Source organism: Triticum urartu, chromosome 5 (assembly GCF_003073215.2).
Source record: "Triticum urartu cultivar G1812 chromosome 5, Tu2.1, whole genome shotgun sequence".
Lineage (NCBI taxonomy): Eukaryota > Viridiplantae > Streptophyta > Magnoliopsida > Poales > Poaceae > Triticum > Triticum urartu.
Window position 1 is genome coordinate 167,783,207 of NC_053026.1, and position 15,447 is coordinate 167,798,653.

At 47.3% G+C, this 15,447-nt stretch overlaps 2 protein-coding genes across 2 annotated transcripts; one reads left to right on the forward strand and one right to left on the reverse strand.

Moving 5' to 3' along the window:
• The first annotated feature begins 1,267 nt into the window (after nucleotides 1-1,267).
• LOC125508282 (F-box protein At3g12350) lies at nucleotides 1,268-4,979 on the forward strand. The gene is made up of 2 exons (XM_048672943.1): nucleotides 1,268-2,177; nucleotides 4,239-4,979. Exons 1-2 carry the CDS (start codon nucleotides 1,374-1,376, stop codon nucleotides 4,680-4,682), a joined length of 1,248 nt encoding a protein of 415 aa, XP_048528900.1. The 5' UTR covers nucleotides 1,268-1,373; the 3' UTR covers nucleotides 4,683-4,979.
• Nucleotides 4,980-7,231: 2,252 nt separating this feature from the next.
• LOC125508284 (LIM domain-containing protein WLIM1) lies at nucleotides 7,232-9,020 on the reverse strand. Its single transcript, XM_048672944.1, has 5 exons — nucleotides 8,675-9,020; nucleotides 8,495-8,591; nucleotides 8,369-8,412; nucleotides 7,927-8,010; nucleotides 7,232-7,653 (listed from the first exon to the last, which is right to left on the reverse strand). The coding sequence occupies exons 1-5, from the start codon at nucleotides 8,813-8,815 to the stop codon at nucleotides 7,429-7,431; spliced, it is 591 nt and encodes a 196-aa protein (XP_048528901.1). The 5' UTR covers nucleotides 8,816-9,020; the 3' UTR covers nucleotides 7,232-7,428.
• Between the last annotated feature and the right edge of the window lie 6,427 nt (nucleotides 9,021-15,447).

A 15,447-nucleotide genomic window follows, 5' to 3' on the forward strand; every position in this document is an offset into this window, starting at 1 on the left:
CTTGACGTAGGTTGTTCTAGGATCACTTCTTGATCATAGTTTCTCGACCGTACTTTTGCCTTCTCTTCTCGCTCTCATTTGTGTATGTTAGCCACCATCTATGCTAGTCGCTTGCTGCAGCTCCACCTCATACCTTTTTACCTTACACATAAGCTTAAATAGTCTTGATCGCGAGGGTGTGAGATTGCTGAGTCCCCGTGACTTACAGATACTTTCAAAACCAGTTTGCAGGTGCCGATGTTACCGAGCAGGTGACGCAACCAAGCTCAAGGAGGAGCTCGATGAAGATCTTGTCCTTTGTGTTGTTTCGTTCTAGTTGATCAGTAGTGGAGCCCAGTTGGGGTCGATCGGGGATCTGTGTAGCATTTGGGGTAGTCTTCTTTTATTTTAGTTCCGTAGCCGGATTTTGAGTGTATTTGGATGATGTATTGCTTTATTCATGTAATTGTATGAAGTGGTGATTGTAAGTCAACTATGTATCTCTTTCTTTTATTTGTTACATGGGTTGTGTGAAGATTACCTCACTTGCGATATTGCTTTCAATGCGGTTATGCCTCTAAGTCATGCTTCGACACGTGAGAGATATAGACGCATCGAGGACGTTACATCCTCGCTTGGACCCTCTGAACGATCCGCAATAAGCTTGTGATCCAGTGTACTCCTCTTCGACGGGCTACTGACGCTCTCTTCAAACTTTCGGGTTTCTTACAACTTTGGCGGCCGTTTAGCCGCCCTCAGGACCGCGACACCATCTACGCCTTCATCGCCGACCTCCGCTCGATGGCTGTCCGTCTGTCGCCGCCACCCCCGCCGCCCCCGCCGGAACCAGACTAGACGCTTTCCTCGTCCGACTTTTTCTGGTTTTTATTTTTGAGCTTGTTGAGCTGTGCCCTCAGCAGAACCTTTATACTATGTTATGAGACTTGGGTGTGTGTATGGACTAGTCCTTGTATGTGTGCTCTCTGACGGTTTGCTTTATTTATAAAGTGAGGCGAAAGCCTTTTTCAGTAAGAATAGCCTAGATCGGTCGTATATGCTTACCTAATGTTTGTATGAAATGGAACTCTATTATACCGTCCGCTATGGCTGCCTGTGTCTCGAGGATATGTCCAAGCGCCGTTAATCTATAAAGCTCTGCTTTGCCTAAAAAAAGAAACAAAGGCGCTCTGTGTCGGGGAAATTACTCGCCGCCGGGCTCCCGAAGTCCCGATGGCCCTTGGCCGACTGACTCGAACTCTCGAAGGAAACGCCCGCAAAAAGAAAGAAAAAACTCTTGAAGGAAACGCTGTCTCCCGGCGAATATTCGCACCCAAGCCCATTTTCACTTCCTCCCACGCCTCCGACTCCGACCACCGCCCGTTTCCAAATCCCCAATGCCACCGCCTCTCAAGCACCAACACACGCCGATCTCATCGGGAATACTCGAAGGAAATCCTAACCCTAGCTCTTGCACCATGGCGACCTCACTGGTGGCGGCGGCGGAGACGGCGCTGGAGGATCTGCCGGAGGATGCGCTGCTCGCGATCCTGGCCTTCCTCGCGCCGGCCGACGCTGCCGCCGCCGCCTGCACCTGTCGCGCCCTCTTCGCCGCGGCGTCTTCCCCGGCGCTCCCGCTCGCGCTCGCGCTCCGCCTCGGCCTCCCGCCCCCGCGGCCCTCCCCGGAGGCCTGCCCGGCCTCCGTGCGTCGCCTCTTCCGCTCCCTCCACCGGCTACGCCGCCTCCTCGGCCTTTGGCGCCGCCTCCCCTCCTCCCACTCCGGCTCGCCATCCCTCGTCGCGTTCGAGTGGGCTCCGCGCGCCACTCTCGCGGCCTCCCTCCTCGCACCCTCCAAGCGCGGCCTCGCCGTCTCCAAGTCCCCTTTTGTGACGCTCTCCGTGGCGGAATCCGGTGACACGGTGGCGGCTCTCGGAGAGGTTCCGGTCTGCGTCAACTTCGTCGGGGACAACCACATTGTGGTGGAGGCGGCGTCGGGGGAAGATGAGGAGGAGGGGATGGAAGGAGGATCGCCGCCGGAGGAGATGTATATGCATTTCGCGAACCGTAGGAGCCCCGGGGCAGGGAGGAGAAGGCGGGAGAGGCAGGGAAGGAGGAAAGGTGGTCGAATGGAGCCTGAACACTTTGTGAGGATTCCAGATGCTGAGCCGACCAAAGCGCGGCCGCTGCAGGGCCTGTGGAAGGTGCTTCCTTTGCACACAGAGCTTGCTAATCTGTTGTTGCATAGTATTCTCCTTGGAGTAGTTGATTTATATTAATACTCTTGGAGTGCATGTGGAATCGTTGCTGTTGCGGATACTGCGAAATGTAGTTGCTCGTGTGAGGAATTGGCATAGATCAGTTGTCTGTTGTTGCACCTATTAGCATAGGTCAGTTTTGGGAGCTTGCCATATAAGATCAGAATGTAGCCTGCACTCTTGTGGATAATATGTTTGTTCATGTGTGATTGCTCCGCTTTTCGAGCATCCGTACTTTGACATGAATTGCGTGCACTATACGAGGATTACTTGGGTATTAGTTTATATTACTCCCTGGCCAGGCGATCATCGCTATTATGTTGATTGGAGATGACTGAGATATATCTTGGATTGAAATAGCATAGCAGCATTATCTGTCAGATGTTGGCACTGAAAATTGGATATGTTAGTTATTGTGTAAATTGTTTTTGATTGAATGCTATAATCGAATTGCTGTCCATTTGCCCATGGCACAGTTTATGTAGTTTGAGATATCTGTTCAAGTTAAAATTGTGCGCATTCATAGTGTTTGCCCCAGGGCCTCTATGCTGACCTGCGTATCATGCACATGCTTGGAATTGAGTTTGAAATATCTGTTGAAGTTCGAATTCGCATGCTTGTTATGGTGGACCACACCCATGACTGTCAAAGGAGGTCACTTGGAATTGATTGTCGCTAAAGAGAGCATGAAGGTGTTTCTCTTAGAATTGAACTATGGATAACCTAGGTGCATTTAACTGTTCTTAAAATCATAGCCATTTGAAAATCTGATAACCTTTTTGAAGAAAAATTGCTCAGTGGCAGTCGTGTTGACTTTGAGTTCTTGTTAGAATAGCTATTTTTTGGTTTTCACAGATAGTGCTAATGAAAGGGTAAGGGCGGTACCACCAGAGGTGGTTTTCCTTGCTAGCATGGCAAGCAGTGTCTTTCATGGTTCACCGTTCATATCGCCCCACGAACATATAATGCTGTGTGGAAGCTATGTCAGCAGTCAGAATCCCTGTTGTGTCAGTGTGGAACTATGTCAGCAGTCAGAATCCCTGTTGTGTCATGATACGAGAATGCATGGTCACAAGGCTGTACAGACTGAGAATGTGATTCTCATTGGATAGCAAAAGCTTGAAAACTTGGTGTAGTTCCATTTAGTGCTGCCGCCAGAACTAAGGATATAACATTACTGCCTAAGAGGTTTCAGTTCCTACTTGTTTGGGATGACTAGGACTTCTATCATGAAAGCTCAAATAAATGTTATTTTTTGGTTTATTTTGGAAATGGAAGGCTAGCGAAATTCGCAGGTTCAACTCCTCTGATATTTGTGATTTAATTGAGAAACTATCGTAAAGGCTGCATGGAATTGGCGGTGCAAGTAACTGTTTTTTCCATAGTCGCGATGTTAGAGTGCTGAATTTGACAAGTGGTTGCAGTACTGCCAGTGCAAAATTTTGCATCCCCATATGTCTCTGACTAGGAGCCCTGTTGGTGGATAGAAAATTGAAGAGAACCCTCGCTTACCATGTTAAGGCTTTGGAAAGTATGGGTTATTTCCTGTACATTGCTACTTACTAGTATGAGATCTCAGACAAGGTTTGCATGCAACTTCTAAATATGAGTTCATTTTTTGCTTTTTTCTCTCTATCTCTTGTTATGTGTAGCAAATTAGCTCATGAATGATAGTTCCGCAGTTATGATTTGCTGTTCTAGTTTGTTGTTACTGATTTTGTTCACAAGAAACTCTGATATGTTTATATCGTATATAGATTGTTTTCATTAGTATGTGGACATTGACATTGTCTAAAACATAATAGTCCAATAGAAGGTTAATGTGTGCCCCCTCCGTTCCAAAATAAGGGTTGTGGTTTTAGTTCAAGAACTAAAACCACGACCCTTATTTTGGAACAGAGGGAGCATATATCATCAGCTGATTTCTCAAATCACTTTTATTAGTTTACAGAATATCTTTTGTAATTTATAGGAAATATGATGTTAACCTTTATTTTCCTCAAACAGGGTGTATGCGAGAATAAGACTCTGGAATTTTACATTATCAGCTATGACGACATTGGTGGAGTGACTTGTCGACGAGTTAGTGAGAATAGGGGCCAAAACTCAGGCTACTCCCCTGTCTTCTGGACTACAGATGCTACATTTCTTGAACCACCATTCTCTGAACAGGAGCTGGACCGTTATAGTTGCCTTGAGCATATTCAAGTTGTTACTTGTGGCCATACAGAGACATGGAACAAAGCAGTCTCTCGGATATTGTGCATCAATTCAAGTTTTGACCTAGTTCATCCTCATCTGTTAGCTCCCTTCGATGATACCAGTAATGTAGAGGGGAGGATTTGGCTTTATGAAGATGGAACCTTTGGGTTCGGATTCACCGGAAGCAATTCAATTATAGATCTCAACCATGTCTCCATGGATGGTTGTATTATTGATACTTCATACTAAAGAAATGTCCTTCTGGCATGTAATTGTTGCTAGGGCTAGGAAACCATCTGTACATCATTGTTAGGGAAAAAATTTGCATCTGGCATGAAGCATGTTGCCTCCAGTTGTTGTACTACTACTATAGATGGCAATTCGCCAGATCTGGCCCTTTGGTCTTGTACTTGTTTGTAGGATAACCGTGTATCCTGATACTGCACTGAATGGTGGTCCCTTCTGGCATTTACTTGTTGCTAGAATACCCTTGTAACATTATTACAAAATTTAATTCTCAATAAATGGAGTTGTTACTTCTTCGTAGGTGCTGTTTTGTTGTCCCATTTTAGGTGAATGCTGTGCCTTTAAGGGCAGTCTTGTAAAACTTTGCAACTTCCTGTGCAATTCATCTGATATTGAATGTTAATGTTATCTCATGATAATAGAGAAGGTTAATGTTGCCTTGTTTTCTTGTTTATTTAAGGTTTTTGCTTTTTGTCAAATGAACAAACTGGCCCTTGGTGTTGTAGAAAAGATATCAAGTGATTCTTATGGTAATAGTACTGTATTATAATAGCACCACTTTTTGCTCAGCTATCAAAATAATTGATTCACCACTATATCAGCTTAGCACTTCAGTTCTACTCCCTCTGTCCCATAATATAAGAGCGTTTTTGACACTAGTACCTCGCTGTGTGGATAGGTAAACATGTAATGTTCTACTCTTGCATATAGTTTCTCATAGTATTACTCGCAGTTGCATTTCTCAAGAGCATATATCTCCCTGTATTCCATGCTCAAGATAGTTAACCTGTCAGATCTCTGCATATAATTACAGTCGGTTTGTATCTGGTGGTAAGTGGTAGCAGTGATCTACACAATATTTCTAATAAACTTGTATCGTCTATCTTTCTCCTCTAGGTGTAGATTTGCTTACCATGAGCCCTCTTCTTCAGCGCAAGTCGCCATGTGGAGCCCAGTAGTGAAAGACCTGAGGACGCCTAGCTGTTTTGTTGGAAATGCCTGTACATGTACATCACATACGGTCAGCAATTCAAGACCAGTGTGCTGTGTGCACTGTCTGCAGTGATTAGTGGTGATTACTACTGCCCTGGTAGAATATGGTACTGCCAGTCTGCCACTTTGCCAAACAGTAGGAAAACGTACAGCTAAGAATAGCAAGCAGATGCAGATTCTATTGTTTGGCCAGGGGACACGGAAAATCACAGTAAAGATAAGGAGTAGTTTCCCTGTTTCCTACTTGTATGCTTCTGGTTCATGAAGATAAAGATTCATTCTAGGTCTAAGATCTCTTTGGAGCTACTCATCTTCATTATGTGAAATGCCGCATTATCTACATTTTACATGTATTTTTTGACTAATATTTTATGTTGGTATATACTCCCTTCATCCGAAAATAAGTGCCGTGTCAAATTTGGACCAAAACCACAACACTTATTTTGGGACGGAGGAAGTACCACATCATTCATCATTCCGGTTGATTATTAGTTATGACTGTCCCAGGACCCTCTTCATTTTGATACTGCATCTGGCTAATTCCTCCCTTACTCCATTCTTGATATTCTCCCTTTACATGTCAACCGACATGTGTGTTAAGGGCCCCCGTAATAATTCTATGTTGTCCTGCTGTCATAATTATAAATAAGCAAATGAAACAGTTGATGGGAGGAAATTGGCATGCTAGTTGGTCAAAGGACAGCTAGTGAGGGTGTCAGGATATTCAAGCTGGGTGCCTGCCTGGTAATCCCAACAGCTGGCAAGTGACTGCCATGATTGATCCTTGAAATTTAGAGCAACTTCTGATCCTCTCATACACTACATTTCAGCTGGCAAGTGACTCTAGAGTTTTCTTCCCAGGGACAGGTTGGTCGTCTCATGATCTTGCAGCGTTCTGATGGCCTTGTGCACTTTTTTCGCTGGCAATGAGATTCTAGGGGCCGAAATAAATTGGAACTAGGTAGAAAAGGCCCTCTCTGATTTATGTATCTGAACTAATTTTGTCCATCCTCTTGGGCTAACAAGCCAAAATAATGGAACATAAAGAGGACAAATCATGTTGTGGCCATTCAAATCTTTCTCAGTGAATGCATGTTTTTTTATATCCTGTGTTATAAATGGCTTGCCAGTGATATCTTAAGATGTTTGCATTGCTAATGATGCCACAGCCTACATTGTATAGTATAGTTGTATCTTTGGATGACTTCCTTTTCAGTTAATTATGCATAAAACAATACTTCTTCAGTACTGTATCCCCAACACATCTATCATTACTTGCTTCAAACCTGCTAGAAAGCTTTGTTCTATTGTCGACACACAAAAAAAATAATCATATTTGTATAGCTTGTTGTAATGTCTTTTTCAGTACTGATTACTTAACGGGCCTCCAGATCTGTACCTATTCTTTTTGGGGTACCAGCTCATTTCGTTTCTGTGGAAAGATTAAAGTTGTTCAGAGTTTTCTTCTTTTAGACATAAAAAAGTTTTGCCCCTATTACCTATTCTTTAGACAAATGATAAATCAACTTACGGTTCTCTTGCTTGTATGCACACAGACGTCTTCGAACCAGGTAGAGATATTTTGACTCGGATATAACAAGGTTTACATGCGTACAAGGCAATAACATAATTGTCTTTGGAATGCACTTGATCTCGATTGGAAAAACTCAAAAGAACCACACAGCAGAAAGACATACTGCTCTGGTGCAAATGCAAAAGGGCTCGTTATTCATCTCTGGATATCCTCAAGGACTGACTAATACTCCGAGTCTTCATCATCCACTGACCCGGCACTCTGTGACGTCTTGTCGTGATCGTTCTCGAGCTGGCTGAAATTGCCCTTCTCTTTGATCAGCTGGGTGTGGTGGTGCTTGCAGAAGAGCTTGCCCTCATGCGCGATGTAATTCGAAGGGCTGATGGTGCACCCTCCATGGCAGCATTTGAAGCAGCTCTTGTGGTACATGGTGTTGTTCACAGTAACCTGCAGAGTTGGTGCGGGTGTCATGATCAGAGCACTGTCATGTATGCAAACCAAAGAGGTATGATATGAACAATACGTCCGTGTCGCCTTGTCTTGTCATAGAAAAAGAAGATGAATAATTGAATGCCCAACTTGGAAATGCAGCAGATGAATATGAATCCAGCCACATGTTGTTAAGTAAAGGAAACTCCAGCTAAAAAGTAGCAGTCCAGAGGATAATAATGCAGATATAGTACTTAATTGAGACATAATAAGAGTAGAAAATAATAGTACCCTCTCAATTGGATAGACTGTCTTGGTGCATCCAAAACATTTCTCTCTGGTGCCAGCAAATGCGCTCGAGACTTTAATAGCATTCTGCCAAGAAAACACTCATGATAAGCATCACCAAATGTGGTACTAGCTCACAAAGAACAAATGATCAATAATGCCGATTAGTCGCACTATTTTGTCGATATTCTGCCTATCAGTTTGCAAAACGTCATTTTCTATTGAACTAAGCTCCCTATCTGCTCGGATCCGGTGTTGCACTCTCTTCCTTCTTAATGGAGCTCTCTTGCATGGTTGGAAAAGAAAAGAAAAATCTATGTACGTTTTGGACCATCTTGGGTGTGTGTGTTTTGGATCATCTTTGGAAAAACAATACTACCAATGATCTACGTACTACACTCTGCAGAGAATATATAAATGTTAGAGGAGATTAGTGGATGGATACCTCATTCCCAACATTCCTTTCCGGCTTGACAACCTTTGGAGTGCCTGAATCAACATTCCTCCATTACTTTCTGAAGAATTGCAAAGGAATGCAGAGACGACAACATGTGCTAAGCTAAGGGCGTACCTTCGAAGCTCTTGTCGAGGCTCCCGGTCCTCTTGAAGAGCTGGTCAAAGTGAGGCCTGCAGTAGAGCACTCCTTCGAACGAGTTGTAATTCGCGAGCTGTGTCACAGAAACATAGAACAAGTTGAAGAACAAGTGAAGGACTGGGGAAGGAGGAGTGGGGAAGGGGGGAGGCGGAAGACCTTGAGGGTGCCCTTGCAGTGGTGGCACCTGAAGCAGGCCTTGTGGTAGACCCGGTTGTCGGCGGTGAGCTTGTCGACGAGGTACACCGTCTTGTCGCAGGCGTTGCACTTGGTGGTCGTCCCCTGGAACGAAGTCGCCATTGCCTCTCACTCCCTCACTCTCGATCTGCAAGCCGAGCTGCTCTGATGGATGGTGAGGCGTTCTTCCAACACAAGACTGGCTTGGCTTCGCTCCCGACAAGCCTGGGGGCGGGTGATGATTATATGGTGGTAAATGGCGTGGCGCGGTTGGTGGTGGGCTGCAGCTGCAGGTATTGCTCCTATTGCTGTTGCTGCCGCGAGGCGGAGGCGGGGCAGGACAGCTTGGGCGAGAGAGGGAATAATGTTGGGGGTGGCAGGGCAGAGCCAGAACGAGTAGTACTCCCTCCATTCTACTCGCTTCGTTTCTAAATATTTGTCTTTCTAGACATTTCAAATGACTACTACATACGGATATATGTAGACATATTTTAGAGTGTAGATTCACTCATTTTGCTCCGTATGTAGTCACTTGTTGAAATGACTAGAAAGACAAGTATTTAGAAACGGAGAGAGTACAATGCAGTGCTTTCTCTATTCCCATGCTTTAACTTTGACCATAAATTTAACTATCAAGACCGATTGTGGCGGAAGCAAAAATATATCAGTGAATTCGTATTCGAAAGAAGTTTTCAATTATATAATTTTTTCTTCCGCCGCAGTTGGTCTTGTTGGTTAAATTATGGTTAAAATGAGACCTCGAAAAATACAGGCACACTATATTTTGAAATGAAGAGAGTAGTAGTCAAGTGGGAATTGCAGCGGCTCAAGGAAACCAAAAAGGAGGCGGTGGTTGCGGAAATTTGCGGAGGGGCTAAGCAAAATCCGCAACAAATGTATACGTACCATGACGGTGGTGACTGGTGGTGACGTGGCAGGGAGAGGATGCATTCCGGGTGAAAGGTACTGCAAATGGCAGCTGATTTCCATTCTTGGGGATTTGAGGGGGCTAAAAAGCCACGGTAATTTATATTCTTCACATGCGCTCTCTCTCTCTCTCGTTAAGCGTGGTAATCTTTGAGGGTCCCTGATTGAAACGTGCTGCCAGTACACCGTATGCACTGGATGAACCAAAACAGTAAAGCTCAGTCGGTGGGTCTGCTGTCTGTCTGCAGGCAGCCTTGGTTCCAATAGACAATGTAAAAGTGGTGTCCAAAAATGATGGGAGAAGGTTTTTGGACACCTGGTTTGTTTTTATTCCGTAACTGATACCCTGAACTTTCAAACATAACCAAGATTAATTGCATATTTCATAATTTCTAGCTCTAATACAAAAGGTTCAGCATTATGCATTAAAACGACATCACACTAGATAATTAAACAGTCCCATGGTAAATCATCACACTACTCATCGTCACTCCTACAAGTTGATGTCGATTGCCCCTCCGGCCGAGGGGCCTATCTCGTGGTCATTGCTCGTAGAAGGCTTCACCTCCTCCTCCTCCTCATCGAAACAACCTTCCTTGTCAATTTGGTCGAACAACTCATGGACATCACCTTCTATACCGTGTCGGTGCTCCTTGTCCTCCTTCACGCGCTCCGCGTCCCTCTTGGCATAGAATGCAACCTTTGCCACCACGGGTTCTGGATTAGTCTGGGCCAGCTTTGTCATGTGCAGCTAATAAGTGGCCTCGGCCCTGCGCTGTGCCTTCTCCGCACTAGACCATGGAAGGGGCGAGGAATCTGTATGGTCAGCCACCTCAGGGAAATTGAGCTCGGCCAAGCTCCGACCGCATCGAACCACCACTGCATCGTACGCGAGTGCCGCGAGCTCCTCGGTCTCGAAGGTGCCGACCCACTTCCACTCCCCCTCGCAGGTGATCTTGGTGGTGAAGTGGACCGACATCGGACGACGAACATCATAGTACGGCATGGCGCTCGCGATGGCTAGTGCGACAACATCTTTGACGGGAGGAAACGGAGAAGCCTGGTGGCGATGGACAAAACGACCGGCGGAGAAGCTGGACTGCGGTGGACGAAACGAGCACCGACGGCAGCAATGGATGAAACAGACACCCCACGACCGAAATGGACATATCCAGTGGTGGGCATGGTGGATCTGGTGACTATGGGCAACAACATGCGATGGTGGCGACCGAATTCGGCGGCGGTGCCATCGGGCGACGAAGCGGTTGAGGGTTGGGAAACTTTTGCTGGAAGACCGAGGGTGCGTGCGACTGAATCTTGGTTTTGAGGCAGTCCCACAGGTGCTACGGATTTGCAACACTTGGAGCTAAAATTTAAGGCCGCTGCAATTTCTTTTACACTAAATAGAGATACATCATCTATTGAAACAATATTTTGACTTTCAATGCCCCAAGCGGTAATTTGTTTGGACATGACCGTTGTTCTACGTCATCTATTAAAGATGCTCTTATTTCCGGCATGCGGTTGCTTCTCGTGCAAGTGGAACCAAGTCATTGTGGCAACTATTTCTAGGTTGCTTCTTTGTTAAAGTACTCACAGAAAAAAAAGTGCTAACAGAGAAACCAAAGTGTCATTTTCTTTTGTGTAAATCCTATTTCAAGTCTGTGCGCACTCCCTTCAACCTAAAAATAAATAAATGGTGAGTGCACTCTGCACAATTTGCCACAAGTGTTTCCCAGACTAGAATTCCGAAGAGTTAGATTACTCAACCGATACATCAGAAAAGCAAGACTGCATTTCACTTTTACTTTTCTTCATGTAATCTCAAGTTTTATGTTTAATATTTCTGCAAACCGTACAGCTGGCTAAAATCAATACCTTCTTATTTGTACATTTTCTCATACAAAATACCATTTTACTTTCTCTGTTTCTAAATATTTGTCTTTCTAGATATTTCAACAAATGACTACATACGGAGCAAAATGAGTGAATCTACACTCTAAAATATGTCTATATATATTCATATGTGGTAGTCCATTTCAAATCTCTAAAAAGATAAATATTTAGAAACGAAGGAAGTAGCACTTTAAAATATAGGGCCGGCTCCCTGAAGCTCATCTTTCAAAGTAAATGTAGAATATGTGAATTGCACCATGTATTGCTCTTCGTGCATAGGCACATATATATGGTGTACAAAGGTGGATCACAGACCTCAACTATACAAGGAACTAGGAGGCGGGCCCAATACACAATATGCACATAACACATATACTCAATACCCCCCCCCCCCCCCCCCCCCCCCCCCCCCCCCCCCCCCCCCCCCCCCCCCCCCCGCAGTCGAAGCGGCACCGCGGCTGACGCAAAGAGTGGACCAGAACTCCTCAAATGATGCCGTAGGCAAGCCCTTGGTCATGATATCGACAAAATGTTGGGAAGTAGGGACGTGCAAAACGCGAATATGGCCAAGGGCCACCTGTTCCCGAATATGAATATCCAACTCAATATGCTTGGTCCGTCGATGATGCACCTGGTTAGCGGAGAGGTAGACCGCCGAGACGTTGTCGCAGTAGACCACCGTGGCATGGTCAACATGGCAAGAGAGCTCCTGAAGCAGCTGGCGAAGCCACGAACACTCGGCGACGGCGTTGGCCATCGCACGATACTCAGCCTCAACACTGGAACGAGAGACCGTAGGCTGACGCTTGGACGACCACGAGATGAGTGAGGGTCCAAGATAGACACAATAGCCTAAAGTGGAGCGACGAGTGTCAGGGCAGCCCGCCCAGTCTGCATCGGAGTAGGCGGTGAGGGCGATGTCGGCGGAAGCGTGAAGCGTGACGCCAAGATCCATAGTGCCGCAGATATAGCGGAGAATCCGCTTGACGGCAGCCCAGTGAACGTCTCGAGGAGCATGCATATGAAGACACACCTGCTGCACGGCATACTGGATCTCCGGTCGAGTCAGAGTGAGGTACTGGAGAGCACCAATGATAGACCGATAGAAAGCAGCATCTGAAGCAGGAGAACCGTCCGTGGCAGAAAGCCTGGCCTTCGTATCAACAGGCGTAGCGATGGGCTTGCAGTTAAGCATGCCGGCGCGCTCGAGGAGTTCGTGAGCATACTTCCGCTGATGAAGGAAGAAGCCATCCGGACGGCGCACCACCTTGACACCGAGGAAGTAGTGCAAAGGACCCAAGTCCTTGATGGCGAACTCAGCGCGAAGACGAGCCGTGGGCTGACTGAGGAGACCAGTCGTACATGCCGCCAGGATGATGTCGTCGACATAGAGCGGCAAGTAGGCCGTGTCAGAGACCTGATGATAGATGAAGAGCGAGGCGTCCGAGCGGGTAGAGCGGAACCCAAGCTGGTGGAGAAACGCCGCGATGCGCTGGTACCAAGTGCGCGGAGCCTGCTTGAGTCCGTACAAGGACCGCGAAAGCAGACACACATAGTCGGGAAGTGTCGGGTCAACAAACCCGGTGGGCTGCTGGCAGAAGACCTGCTCCTCGAGATGGCCATGGAGGAAAGTGTTGGAGGCGTCCATCTGGTGCACCGGCCAAGCACGGGAGGCCGCAAAGTGGAGAACCATGCGTATCGTGCCGGGCTTGACGACCAGAGCGAAGGTGTCGGTGAAGTCGATGCCAGCATGCTGTCGGAAGCCACGAACAACCCAACGCGCTTTGTAGCGATCAAGGGTACCATTAGGACGGAGCTTGTGTTTAAAGACCCACTTCCCGGTAATCATGTTGGCGTGTCGGGGACGGGGAACAACCTACCATGTCCGGTTGCGCAACAGGGCGTCAAACTCCTCTTGCATCACAGCCATCCAGAGCGGGTCACGAAGAGCGGCTCGAACGGAGGACAGCAACGGCGACGGCTCAGTGGTGGACGCCGCATGGACGTAGTCATCCGAGGCGTAGCGCGAGCTCGGGCGAAAAATGACAGTACGGGCACGGGTGACCGGACCGGCCACAGGTGCCGGGGGGTCGGGGGCGCCAAGAGGGCCCCGGGGGCCGCGGTCGCCGAGGGGGACAACGTCGGGGGCGTCGGGGGGGGGCATCAGGGGCGCCACGGGAGCCGCGGGGGCCGTGGGCGCCAACGTCGGGGGCGCCAGTGCCATGGCTGTAGGAGGCGCCGCATGCGGGGGGCGCATCTCAAAGCCAGGGGCGGGCCAAGAGAGGCGAGTGAGCGCCTTGGGAGAGGCGTCGAGGAGTCCACGTCAACAATGAAGGGAGGAACAACCGGGGGTACCTGGTGAAACGGAAACACATGCCCATCAAAGTAAACGTGCCAGGAAGTGAACACACGGTGGGAGACGGGATCATAGCACCGATATCCATTGGAGTTGTAGGGGTAGCCGATGAAGATGCAAGCGACAGATCGAGGTGCAAGCTTGTGAGAAGTAGTGTCGGCAGTGCTGGGATAGCAAAGGCACCCAAAAATACGCAAGTCGTCATAAGATGGGGGCGGGCCAAAGAGAAGATGGTGAGGTGCGTAGTTCCACCATGGGCAGCATGGTCTAATGTTAAGAAGAAGTGATGTAGTGGCGAGTGCGTCTGGCCAGAAACGAGGCGGCACATTGGCATGAAACAGGAGCATGCGAACGCAGTCATTCAGAGTGCGAAGGACGCGTTCGGCTCGACCATTCTGCTGTGAAGTGTACAGGCATGTGAGGCAGAAAACTGTGTCGTGATGCGACAAAAAGGTGCGGAAAGCGAGGTTGTCGAACTCTTTTCCATTGTCCGTCTGAAGCGCAAGGATGGGACGGTCAAACTGCGTGTGGACATAGGAGAAAAAGGCCACCAAGGTAGAGAGTGCATCCGACTTTCTGCACAAAGAAAAAATCCATACATAATAAGAATAATCATCAAGAATGACCAGATAATATAAATAACCTGAGTTACTGGGAACCGGAGAAGTCTACACATCGCTATGAATCAACTGGAAAGGAAAAGAAGCAATGGTGGTGGAATTAGTAAACGGCAGACGAACATGATTGCCGACTCAACAGGCATGACAAGTGTGATCCTCGATCTTATTGCAACTGAAACTGAAACTCCTAAGAATATGACGAAATGTGACGGGGTTGGAATGACCCAAGCGAGCGTGCCAAAGATCGACGCCAGTAGAGAGAGCAACCGATGCGGTGGTGGTGGATGAAGGCGAGTGCACCGGATAGAGCTTGCCGGGGCTGTCACATCGCTGAAGTACCATCCTGGTGCGAGCGTCTTCGACACAAAAACCAAGCTTGTCAAATTCAACGGTAACATGATTTTCACGAGTGAAACAATGAACGGACATGAGATTCTTAATAAGATGAGGTAACACAAGTATGTTAGACAAAGATAATGGAGTAGAAGTAGAAGGAAAAGAAGTGTGCCCAACATGTGTGATAGGAAGTGTGGAACCGTCGCCGACAATGATGCAGCGGTCGGTGAAGACAGGAGTGAAAGAGGCAAGGTTACCAGGATGAGCAAATATGTGAGCCGTTGCACCGGTGTCTATGTACTAATCACCACCTCCAGTGTAGTTGGTCGGCGTAGGTGTAACGCCCCGAGACCGATGTGCCAGGTGTCGTCTAGTTATTCGCTGTTGTTTGCCTTGTCATTGCTTGCGTGTCATGCATCTCATATCATGTCATCTTGTGCATTTTCATTTGCATACGTGTTCGTCTCATGCATTCGAGCATTTTCCCCGTTGTCCGTTTTGCATTCCGGCGCTTCGTTCTCCTCCGGTGATCATTTCTAGCTTTCTTTCGTGTCTGGGGATTAAACATTTCCGGATTAGACCGAGACTTGCCAAGCGGCCTTGGTTTACTACCGGTAGAC